The sequence below is a fragment of the Aquarana catesbeiana genome, linkage group LG04 (genome assembly GCF_042186555.1).
Source record: "Aquarana catesbeiana isolate 2022-GZ linkage group LG04, ASM4218655v1, whole genome shotgun sequence".
Classification (NCBI taxonomy): domain Eukaryota; kingdom Metazoa; phylum Chordata; class Amphibia; order Anura; family Ranidae; genus Aquarana; species Aquarana catesbeiana.
The window spans coordinates 248,474,494-248,487,313 of NC_133327.1; the positions used below are offsets into that span (position 1 = coordinate 248,474,494).

A 12,820-nucleotide genomic window follows, 5' to 3' on the forward strand; every position below is an offset into this window, starting at 1 on the left:
CATTCTGTAGATTTGTCCATAAACTTGCGTAGCTTCAATTGGCCCCCAATTTAAAATTTAAAGTATTTTTAAATCTTTAATAAATGTTAACCCTACAGCAAAATTGCTTCATCATTGCAATCATCATTAAGTCCTCCTGAACAGTATATACTGTATATATTATATTATATAATGTATACATTATGGAGTTAGATTATATAAGACTTCAGTGCTACTAGAAATCATAACCGCTGGTTTGCAAAGGCTTTAGCTATACTCTTTCATGTGAAATGTAAAACAATGGGTACACAATGAAAAAATCACATCAAATGCTTAACAGTCACAAAAGTCACAATCACAAAACTTTCTAAATTCATTCACAGATATATATTCATCATTTTCCAAAATGTTTTGGTTTGTTTTACAGTGAGTTTAACTGGTCCTGCTTCAAAGCTAGCTCCATACAGACCTGCAATGAGTCTGATGTCTCCTTCCTTGCTGCTGTCAGTGACCTTGCATACCATATTTACCATCGTTATACAGACAAGTGCTTTCTTCCTGGTACAACAGCAACCATGGTACAACGAGACTGACGTTTTCAGGTGTGATTACTTTCATTTATTTAAGTACAGTAGCTTTTATTGCTATACATATCCTTAAAGTAAACATGTTAGTACTCTATAGGTGCTGAAAAGGCTCCAGAACCCTTTTTGCAAGTATATATCTTAGATGGAAAAAGTTGATTGGTTTCTTGCCTTCATGCATTCTATTCATAAAGGTAAAAAAACCTTCATGGTGCAGCTCCCCCCTCATCTCCCCCACCCCCAATACTTACCCAATTTCGATCCAGCGATGTGCTCGAGATTCAAGGCTCTCTTGGCTCCCTAATGCTCTCTCCCTCCTCTCTCCCTCCTCATTGGCTGAGACACAGCAACAGGAGCCATTTTCTCCCACTGCTGTTAATCGCAGCCACTGGAGGAGGGAGCGGGGGTGTGACTGAGCCACGCTCTGTGTGCCCCAGTAACACACAAAGGAGGTGGCTTGGGAGCGAGCATGCACAAGTGCCCACAGAGCAAGCAGCTTGCTAAGGGGCACTCAACAAGGGGGATGAACCAGAAGCGCTTCCAGGGGAACCCAAGAAGAGGAGGATCGAGGCTGCTCTGTGCAAAACCATTACACAGAGCAGGTAAGTATGATGTGTTTATTATTTTAAAGAAAAAAGGGACCTTTAGAACCACTTTAAGCATTTCTAAACACTATATCATAATTCATAGAGTGTAGAATGGTTAAAATCTCTCCTAGGTTTTTTTTTCTCTGTCTGTGTCCCATTCAAAAGATGTCCCTGAATTCCGATGACAGTAACCACCAAGACAAGGAGAGTAAATTTCCCAAGCAGGGATACAGACAGCAATAGAAACCTGACAAGGCTTTCAACAATTCAATAGTTCTTTCAAAACAAACAAGTTTTGGTTTTAGGCACATTTTAAGATTTATATCTTGTGGATGTGTGAATAACTGTTAGAAACTTGGGGACATTATATATATATTATTGCAATTTGTCTAAAATTATAGTATGGTTATGTTATATAACTTTGCACTTTTATGTAAACTTAGTGCTTTGTAGAGTTGTTGTTTTTTTTTTCAGTGGTAGCACTGCATACCCCTTTGTTTGCTTTTTTCCCGAATCTTAGTGACAACTTGGATAATACATAATAAATCATATATAGATTTTTTTTATTCTCTCTGTATTCAGTGCATGTGATCATCACAATCAAAGTTATGCCAACCATACAATGATAGTGCATCATAGTCAGTCTCAGAATTTCATGACTACCACATTGTGGCCTGTGTCTGGGATACACCTTATTATCGTTGAGTTTGTATTCTCCAAAGGAAAGCCTTTTAGAAAACCAATATACACTAACTGTAAGTGCCTACGATATCCTTCTTGTCACTTTATACAATATACTGTATATACAATGGATTGTAAATATATCAAAAGTCCAGATGTCCCTGTTTTAGGTTTCATTCCCATCTTAATATTTTCAAATGCTGTAAAAGGTATTTTTATGTAAACATTTTCAGATAAATTATTTCACATGCCGGTGTGACATATTCACTAATAGGGACACAAAATATATGCTAAATATTTTTCATACACTGCTTAATGGAGAAAATAGGTATTAATATAGTTTATAAATTAATATGTAAAGATTCCTGGAGATTAGAAGATAAGGAGAATTAAGGGTACCTAAAATGTAGGTGATTTAGTTGATTTAGGATATTTAATTGGGAGCAATGTGTTTATAGTAGTTAGTCTGCAGATAAGGTAATCCAGTGCCCCTGGCACTCTACCATTCCAAAGACCCCACATGCCCTGTTGGGTGAAGAAGAGGACAGGGACAAAACCAGTGTGCACCAAAACGGTTGTGACATGCAATGAAATAGTACCAATATTTGTGTTGCACTGTAGTAAACTGAAAAGTTTAAAACTGGTACATAAATACAGGGCTAACTGTAGCAAAGGAAAACATGCCCCTGGGTTGGTGGTGTCACTGAAAGGAAAAATGTTCCTGACTCAGTGGTGTCACCGAAAAGAAAAAATGTTCCTGAATATGTGGTGTCACTGAAAAGAAAAAATGTCCCTGAATTAGTGGTGTCACTGGAAAAAAAAATGTCCCTGAATTAGTGGTGTCAATGGAAAGAAAAAATGTCCCTGTGTGAGTGGTGTCACTGAATCATTGGGGACATTGCAAAGCTCTCTTCCACCCTCTTTGTAAAGAGTTCTTCACCCACTCTTCTGCCAGTCCTCATGCAGGAGCAGTGGCTGAGAGGAGGCTGGGCAGTCAGGGAGCTTTTGGAGCTCCCAGCACCCTCCTCTTCTATATACGGCATCCGTGCCCTAGGGCACATGTCCCTCCTGCCCCCTTGCCCCGCCTCTGTTTGTAGTGTATAGAAGTATACAACCATTATCATTCTCTGTCAGCTTTTCCCAACAGAACAGATACTATACAGAAAAAAAAAGGTTTTGTTCTATAATGTTTAATGCATTTCTTTATTAATCCAGCTCTAATGAGTATTCCTAACAACTATTACTAAGTGGATTTAGGTGATCCCCATGGTCTCCTTTGGAATCAATAATCTGCCAATTGAAAATGGCATACAGTATGCTTAAGTGTAATCAATGTTGACAAATGTCATATTGGCTGTATTAAAAAATATTACATTGGCTTGACTTGCCTATTGAAGAAAGTAAAATACAGAAGTTGGTGGATATCCTCTTATACAGTATAACCTGACCTCTATGTCACCCTACAAATAAAAGGCTTAATCTATTAACAGCTTTCTTCCCCTTCAAAAATGTTTTACATATGTGTTATTGCCAACAACAGGGAGTGCAAAAAGTTATAGCAGCTGTCTGTTTCAACTTTATATAAAGTGATCATAGCAATTATTTAAGTGTCCACAATATTATCCCTTAGAAATCTACAGGGTTGTTTTCATATGTTGAATAATAGTCGCAGGAAAAATTAAAAATTTATGTTGCATATTTGTTTTTCCTAAAAGCAATGAAATGTGATTTTGGATTTGATTGGATTCCTTAATAATATACCAAGGAGACCCTTAGATGGCAGCATTGAGCAAATAACGATGCATTGTAAATGCTTTATGAGGTTTATAATATATCCAAAACTTTGTAAATCATGCATAAAGGACTGTATAGTTTAGACAGTAAAAACCCAATAATAGGTCTACAGCTGCAATTAAATATTTTTTTTCTTGCAGATTTATTATGTATATTAATATTAGCTCAACTGGGAGCCTTTCTTTTTATGTTGTTTGCTGATATTGAAACACTGTACTACCGCATGGAGGTATGTAAAAATTAAAATCAATTAAATACCTATATTAAAAAAGCACATACGTTAAGATTGTGTTAAAATTAAATGATAACTTATGAACAGGCAGATAGAATACAGATGTACAAATAGTACAGAAAAAGTCACCATTTCTAGAACAGAACATTTGTTCAGTTTACCAATCTATAATACTACATATTTTCCATAATGGTAATTATTTTCATTGGTGAATCCCATGATGAACTGGGCATAACAATCACATCGTTTTTGAATAAAGCTGTTGCGGCCTTAAAGTGGTTGTATATCCCGCTTGCACATTTTTACCTACAGGTAAGCCTATAATAAGGCTTACCTGTAGGTAAAATGAATATCTCCTAAACCTATATGGTTTAGGAGATATTCACCTTGCATGCAGCCACTGACTTCAACGGCGCATGCGCTCTGAAGGTCCCTTGGACACTGCTGGAAAATCGGAGCCCCTTGCTGGAAAGAGGACTCCTGCACGCACGCATGGGAGTGATGTCATCGCGAACCCAGATGAACCGCTGAGGCAACATGTCAGTTCCCTCAGCGATGACCGGCGGTGGTGCGGAAGCTCCATTCTAAGGTAAGTATTTCATAATGAGCTAGTATGCTGTGCATTCTAGCTCATTATGCCTTTGCCTTACAAGTGTTTTTTTTGTTTGTTTTTTTTACTAGGGCATACAACCGCTTTAACATTGATGTGTAATAGAATGTGTCTTTGTAACGACACCCCGAGTATGAAAGAGGTTAAAGCCGTTTAGGACATTTCATTTCCGAACACAAAAGAAGCTACCGAACACTCCAACCAGCCGAACAAGAAACCCATACGAATAATTCGTCGTCCCCCCCCCAAGTACGAGACGAGGCTCTGTACGGAGGGTCAAACAGGAATCAGACTCTTTATTAGAACCAAAATTACAAGTCTTTATATACAGTTAAAGAGGAGGTTCCTACCTCCTGCTCATATTGCTCTAACAATTAGACATGTGCATTTGTTTTAGTCCGAATGCATTTTCATCCGAATTTCAAGTTTTTTCCTTATCGTTTTAACAAACGATAACGGAAGTGCAGAATCCGAAAAATGAAAGCTCCAACATAAACAAATGCTTTATTTTCGTTTTCGTTGCTACAACAGTTCGATATAGATAGGAGATTCGACATGATGATGAAAATAACAATCTGTGTCCATCAAACCTGTGGTCGAATGTGCCTAAAGGCTAATTTGCATGGTATTGTCCTAAAAAGTGTTTGGGGACCCGGGTCCTGCCCCAGGGGACATGTATCAATGCAAAAAAAGTTTTAAAAATGGACGTTTTTTCGGGAGCAGTGATTTTAATAATGCTTAAAGTCAAACAATAAAAGTGTAATATTCCTTTAAATTTCGTACCTGGGGGGTGTCTATAGTATGCCTGTAAAGGGGCGCATGTTTCCCGTGTTTAGAACAGTCTGACAGCAAAATGACATTTCAAAGGAAAAAAGTAATTTAAAACTACTTGCGGCTATACTGAATTGCCGGCCCGACAATAGACATAAAAGTTCATTGATAAAAACGGCATGGGAATTCCCCACAGGGGAACCCCGAACCAAAATGAAAAAAAAAATGACATGGGGGGTCCCCCTAAATTCCATACCAGGCCCTTCAGGTCTGGTATGGATATTAAGGGGAACCCCGGTCAAAATTAAAAAAAAAAATTGGCGTGGGGTACCCCCAAAAATCCATACCAGACCTGGCAGGCCACAGGAAAAGAGGGGGGGATGAGAGAGCGCCCCCCCTCCTCCTGAACCGTACCAGGGCACATGCCCTCAACATTGGGAGGGTGCTTATCGGAATCTGGAAGCCCCCTTTAACAAGGGGACCCCCAGATCCCGGCCCTCCCCCCTGTGTGAAATGGTAAGGGGGTACCCCTACCATTTCACAAAAAAATGTCAAAAATGTTAAAAATGACAAGAGACAGTTTTTGACAATTCCTTTATTTAAATGCTTCTTCTTTCTTCTATCTTCCTTCGGTTTCTTCCTCCATCTTCTTCTTCTTCTGGTTCTTGTTCTTCTTGTTCTTCTGGTTCTTCATCCGGTCTTCTCGTCCGGCATCTTCCTCAGCGGTGCCGTCTTCACTTCATCTACTTTACTCGGGCCGCTCCGCAACCACGATTGGATGGGAGGCTCCCGCTGTGTGACTCTTCTCCTCTTCTGACAGTTCTTAAATAAGGGAGGGCGGGTGACCCCGCCCCCCTCTGACGCAGGGCGAGTGACCCCGCCCCCCTCTGACACACGGGGACACCCGCCCTCCATTATTTAAGAACTGTCAGAAGAGGAGAAGCGTCACACAGCGGGAGCCTCCCATCCAATCGTCGTTGCGGAGCGGCCCGAGGAAAGAAGATGAAGTGAAGATGGTGCCGCTGAGGAAGATGCCGGACGAGAAGACCGGATGAAGAACCAGAAGAACAAGAAGAACCAGAAGAACAAGAACTAGAAGAAGAAGAAGATGGAGGAAGAAACCGAAGGAAGAAGATAGAAAATAGAAGAAAGAAGAAGCATTTAAATAAAGGAATTGTCAAAAACTGTCTCTTGTCATTTTTAACATTTTTGACATTTTTTTGTGAAATGGTAGGGGTACTTTTGTACCCCCTTACCATTTCACACAGGGGGGAGGGCTGGGATCTGGGGGTCCCCTTGTTAAAGGGGGCTTCCAGATTCCGATAAGCCCCCTGCCTGCAGACCCCCACAACCACCGGGCAAGGGTTGTGGGGATGAGGCCCTTGTCCCCATCAACATGGGGACAAGGTGTTTTGGGGGGCTACCCCCAAAGCACCCTCCCAATGTTGAGGGCATGTGGCCTGGTACGGTTCAGGAGGGGGGGCGATCTCTCGTCCCCCCCTCTTTTCCTGCTGCCTGCCAGGTTGCGTGCTTGGATAAGGGTCTGGTATAGATTTTGAGGGGGACCCCACGCCAATTTTTTAAAAAATTTTGGCTGGGATTTCCCTTAATATCCATACCAGACCTGAAGGGCTTGGTTTGGATTTTGGGGGACCCCCCACATCATTTTTTTTTTAAATTTTGGTTCGTGGGTTCCCCTGTGTGGAATTCCCATGCCGTTTTTATCAATGAACTTTTATGTGTATTGTCGGGCCGGGAATTCAGTATAGCCGCGAGTAGTTTTAAATGACTTTTTTCCTTTGAAATGTCATTTTGCTATCAGACTGTTCTAAACACGGGAAACATGCGCCCCTTTACAGGCATACTATAGACACCCCCCAGGTACGAAATTTAAAGGGATATTACACTTTTATTGTTTGACTTTAAGCATTATTAAAATCACTGCTCCCGAAAAAACGCCTGTTTTTAAAACTTTTTTTGCATTGATACATGTCCCCTGGGGCAGGACCCAGGTCCCCAAACACTTTTTATGACAATACCATGCATATAAGCCTTTAAAATTTGCACTTTTGGCTTATGGTGTCTGTTGAAAGTTCTAAGAAGATTCGACGGAGCAGGTAAACTATACAGCGTCGTACAGTTTAGCTGCTCCGTTGAATCTTCTTTGAATATTCGACAGACACCATAAGCCTTCAATGACAGATTCAACCTTAATTTGGATTTTCGGACGAATGCAATTTTTAACGAAAAACGAGATAAATAAAAACGAATTTCAGGAGTAACTAAATAAATTTATTTTTCGGATGAAAATGAAATTCCGAAACAAAATATTTCAGTGTGCACATATTTATACACCTGTAACCAGAAACCTAATTAACATGAGCTAATTTACTAAATCATTTACCCAGACTAGGTGACTCAGAGACATGATCTTGAGGACAGACTTGCCGTCTTTTAGCTCAGAAGACACAATCAACATTATCATAAGTTTAACACAGGACACCTTCACACAATAGCAGGAGCTAATTACAATTAACAATACAAACAGTGATCTCCTCCCCTCCTCAGCCTAGTAGGCAACAAACCATAGTAGAAGTAGACTGTCCGGCTCCTACTCAGTTCTAGAGGCCAATGTGATCAGCTCTCTCAACTAACATGTTGAGTTCAGAATCAAACAACCCAAGAATAATCTTTACATATATTCTTAAGAGATATTGTTAATAAATATTACTGTCCCATTTGAAGTAATCCAATCATATTCTCAGGGTTCATTCTTTTCTTGGTCACCCTGCGCCCAACAGTGACTCCCGTCACAGTCTTAATATGCTTAACAATTACAATTATACATCAGCGTACTATATATACTTGGGCTCATACATTAACTGTCATTCTTTATTCCTATGGGGAAGATTGCTAGTTCATACACTTTCTTCATTTATATCAAATAGTGGAGTAGCTTTTGTGTACCAATTACAACACATAGAAGTCAGGAAATAGATTATACAGAACTACAAACAGTAAAGAAAGGCCTTATGCGATAAAGTGTTCTTTTTGTACAGCGCTACACAGCCTTTAGAGTTAAAGTATGTATGCGCCTCTGGTTCTAAACTTATTTAAAACTGAAGTGCACTTTGCAGAAAAAATGACAATTGTAATGGTCCTCCCTCCATACCACAAGAGTTAAAAAAAAACATTATCTAGGGGATGATCAATACAGCAAATAACTTACTTATTAGTCAATCCCCTTGCTACCGACAATCTCCTCCAATGTCTAATACCCAGGTTATGGGCAGGCCTTCAGCACCTTCATGTCAATGAACTTAGAACTGCTAGTCTTGCGTTACAAGTGGTTCTGTCAGATTGCTGTGACTGGTTGGGTAGAGAAGACAAGCAGTTTCAGAGGACTAATCTAAAGAAGAAGAGGAAGTCTGTGAGAGTGAGCAATGAAAGTATTTCACCTTACTTCTATCACTCTAGAAAAAAATGAGCATTTAAAAAAGGACCTCTAGCCCATTTGAAAATTAGAATTAAAACAATATTAATCTCATGGAAAAAATATGTCACACCTTACATAATACAAATCATTTATATCATAAAAAACGGGACCCATGGTTTAATCATTTGAAACACTTCTTCAACCCGGAATACTTTATATCAAAGTTCATTGGGAATTATTAGTTGTTTATAGTATTCAAGGATATTACTGTTAACATGTTAGTCAACTATAACAAAGTACATCTATCAACTAATGCATAATTTATGATAATCTTCCTTTCTTGTAAACCTCATGTAATGTATTTCTCCTAGCATATGAAAACACTTTTTTGTACCATTTTTTTTGTTCCTAATAAAAATAGTTTGTAAACAAATAAAAAAGGACTGTAAACATCACGATATTGGGGTTGATTTACTAAAGGGAAATACACTTTGCACTATAAGTGCACTTGGAAGTGCAGTCGCTGAAGATCCGCAGGGGACATGCAAGGAAAATAAAAAAACAGCATTTTTGCTTGTACATGATTGGATGATAAAATCAGCAGAGCTTCCCCTGATTTCAGAACTTTCCCCCAGATTTACAGCGACTGCACCTCCAAGTGCACTTGTAATGCACTTGGAGTGCAGGGTGGATTTGCCTTTAGTAAATCAACCCCAATATGTTCTTATATGTTCTGTTAGCTCCATTAATATATTTTCTAAAAATGAAATATTGGCATCTACATATAAAAACCTTTAGAGCCCTTGCACACTGGGGCGGCGTCGGCGGTAAAACGCCGCTATTATTAGCGGCGTTTAACCGTCGGTATGCGGCCGCTAGCGGGGCGGTTTTACCCCCCGCTAGCGGCCGAGAAGGGGTTAAATATCACCGCAAAGCGCCTCTGCAGAGGCGCTTTGCCGGCAGTATAGCCGCGCCATCCCATTGATTTCAATGGGCAGGAGCGGTAAAGGAGCGGTATACACACCGCTCCTTCACCGCTCTGAAGATGCTGCTAGCAGGACTTTTTTTACCGTCCTGCCAGCGCATCGCTCCAGTGTGCAAGCCCTCGGGGCTTGCACACTGGAATGAAAGTAGCGGCACTTTCGGGGCGGTTTGCAGGCGCTATTATTAGCGCAATAGCGCCTGCAAACCGCCCCAGTGTGCAAGGGCTCTTATGGTTTATTGTGCTGTATTTAAAGTGGTTGAAAAACTGAGAAATTAAATATGAATAAAGCATATCCCTCTATAGTGTGTAATTGTCTCAATCCAGAGCACTGAGTGTCATTTCTGTCTGTTAATCCGTTCCTCTGCTATCAGCATGATTTACTTCTGACAAGTTTTCCTGACACCAAGCAAAAGGTTACAAAGGAGGGAGCTCCAGCACAAAGCCTGTGACAGCCTCAACTCTGTTTCTGTGTGCTGTGTGAAGGGGTGTGTGTCCCTTCCCTCCAATCAGCTCTCAGAACTCTCCTCACTGAGCTCTGTAGTGTGTAATTTCACCTCTCTGCCCCCTGTTTTCTGACAGCCCAGACAAGCTGTGAAGAAGAGAGGACTGCAGATAAACAAATATAACTCATGTAGGAGGATTTATTTCATGTCTGATATCACCTGAGGCCAATCACTTGGCTGCAAGGGTTTACAACCACTTTAAAGTAATTGTTGCATATATACAGTACATGTTCAATTACCTTGGTAACATATTTTTTTATGTAATCTTTCAGCTTGTCTGTACACCATTTTATTGGAGAACTGAAATATTAAGCATGGTTATCGTGCTTTTCGTTGCATCCTATGGTGTGGAGGTAGGTTGTTTTTTGATTCCTGATTTAAAGTAAAAATTATTTTGGGTACATATTTTCAAATACATGCCAATGTTGTTTGTGATTATAATGCTTATAGCACATACATTACATGCATTTTCATAGTTTCAAAGATTAATTGTAAAGTATTGTATGAATATTTAAAAATGTTGGTAAACGTGCAACATTAAAGCGGACCTTCACTCAAACATAAAAGTTCTACTGAATGTTCTACTCCTAATCTTCCTCCCGTCCAGCATATAAAAACATTTAATTTTTTTTTTTTTGGCAAGTAGGTACTTTTTTTTTTTTTGTGGTGGCTCCCGTTTCCTTATTCATGCCTAGAAAAGAATGACATAACCTTGACTCTATCCTTCTCCCCACTCACAACCCTGCCCCATGGGATAATGTATCAGTCTCACAGCCTGATGCTTATTATATAAAGAAAAAAGGTACTGCACTATCACCAATAGGGATGAGCTTCGTGTTCGAGTCGAACCCATGTTCGACTCGAACATCGGCTGTTCGATCGTTCGCCGAATTGCGAACGATATGGGCCGTTCGCGCCAAATTCGTGTGGCGCGTCACGGCCCATAATTCACTGCGGCATTGCAGTGCATTGCTTGCTGATGATTGGCCAAGCATGCACTATGACCCGCATGCTTGGCCAATCACAGCGCCGCCTTAACAGAGAGCCATAATTGGCCAAAGCCAAGGAGGCTTTGGCCAATTATGGCTCAGGGGATTTAGTACACGCCCCACACTATATAAGGCCGCCTGCACGGCGGCCCTGTGCAGTGTGTTCCGGTGTGCTTAGAGAGAGAGAGAGACAGTGTCATTTCATTTGAGTTAGCTAGATTAGGCAGGACAGTCAGTCAGTTAGCTGCACTTAAAGTGTATTGTGTATATATATGCATCCCAGGTGTTGCATATATATATATATATATACACTGTATTCAGTTTAGCTAGATCCGTTCCTGTTATCTTCTAGACTATTTACATTTAGTGCAGTGCGTCCTGCTCACAGTGTTCAGCTAGATCCGTTCCTGTTATATTCCTACTGACAGGCAGGCTTGTCTTGTTACAGTATTTTGAAGAAAATTACTGATGTTCTTTTGATCCTATTAGTACCACAGTCAGGCAGCTAGACTATTTACATTTAGTGCAGTGCGTCCTGCTCACAGTGTTCAGCTAGATCCGTTCCTGTTATCTTCTTACTGACAGGCAGGCTTGTCTTGTTACAGTATTTTAAAGAAAATTACTGGTGTTCTTTTGATCCTATTAGTACCACAGTCAGGCAGCTAGACTATTTACAGTTAGTGCAGTGCGTCCTGCTCACAGTGTTCTGCTAAACCTACAAGTTAGTGGGGTGCGTCCTGCTCACAGTGTTCAGCTAAACCTACAAGTTAGTGGGGTGCGTCCACCTCACAGTGTTCAGCTAAACCTACAAGCTAGTGGGGTGCGTCCTGCTCACAGTGTTCAGCTAGATCCGTTTCTGTTATCTTCTTACTAACAGGCAGGCTTGTCTTGTTACAGTAAATACAGCTACCTGAAGAAAATTGCTGGTGTTCTTTTGATCCTATTAGTACCACAGTCAGGCAGCTAGACTATTTACAGTTAGTGCAGTGCGTCCTGCTCACAGTGTTCTGCTAAACCTACAAGTTAGTGGGGTGCGTCCTGCTCACAGTGTTCAGCTAAACCTACAAGTTAGTGGGGTGCGTCCACATCACAGTGTTCAGCTAAACCTACAAGCTAGTGGGGTGCGTCCTGCTCACAGTGTTCAGCTAGATCCGTTCCTGTTATCTTCTTACTGACAGGCAGGCTTGTCTTGTTACAGTAAATACAGCTACCTGAAGAAAATTGCTGGTGTTCTTTTGATTCTATTAGTACCACAGTCAGGCAGCTAGACTATTTACAGTTAGTGCAGTGCGTCCTGCTCACAGTGTTCTTCTAAACCTACAAGTTAGTGGAGTGCGTCCTGCTCACAGTGTTCAGCTAAACCTACAAGTTAGTGGGGTGCGTCCACCTCACAGTGTTCAGCTAAACCTACAAGCTAGTGGGGTGCGTCCTGCTCACAGTGTTCAGCTAGATCCGTTTCTGTTATCTTCTTACTGACAGGCAGGCTTGTCTTGTTACAGTAAATACAGCTACCTGAAGAAAATTGCTGGTGTTCTTTTGATCCTATTAGTACCACAGTCAGGCAGCTAGACTATTTACAGTTAGTGCAGTGCGTCCTGCTCACAGTGTTCTGCTAAACCTACAAGTTAGTGGGGTGCGTCCTGCTCACAGTGTTCAGCTAAACCTACAA

General features: G+C 40.7%; 1 protein-coding gene across 1 annotated transcript in view; it reads left to right on the top strand.

Moving 5' to 3' along the window:
• The window catches only part of LOC141139848 (probable cation-transporting ATPase 13A5), a 266,762-nt gene that overhangs the window by 236,922 nt on the left and 17,020 nt on the right, over positions 1-12,820 (top strand). The window contains exons 26-29 of the mRNA XM_073626376.1: positions 407-581; positions 1,733-1,905; positions 3,766-3,854; positions 10,435-10,515. Coding sequence (XP_073482477.1) covers positions 407-581; positions 1,733-1,905; positions 3,766-3,854; positions 10,435-10,515 — 518 coding nt within the window. The remainder of the gene's footprint in view (positions 1-406; positions 582-1,732; positions 1,906-3,765; positions 3,855-10,434; positions 10,516-12,820) is intronic.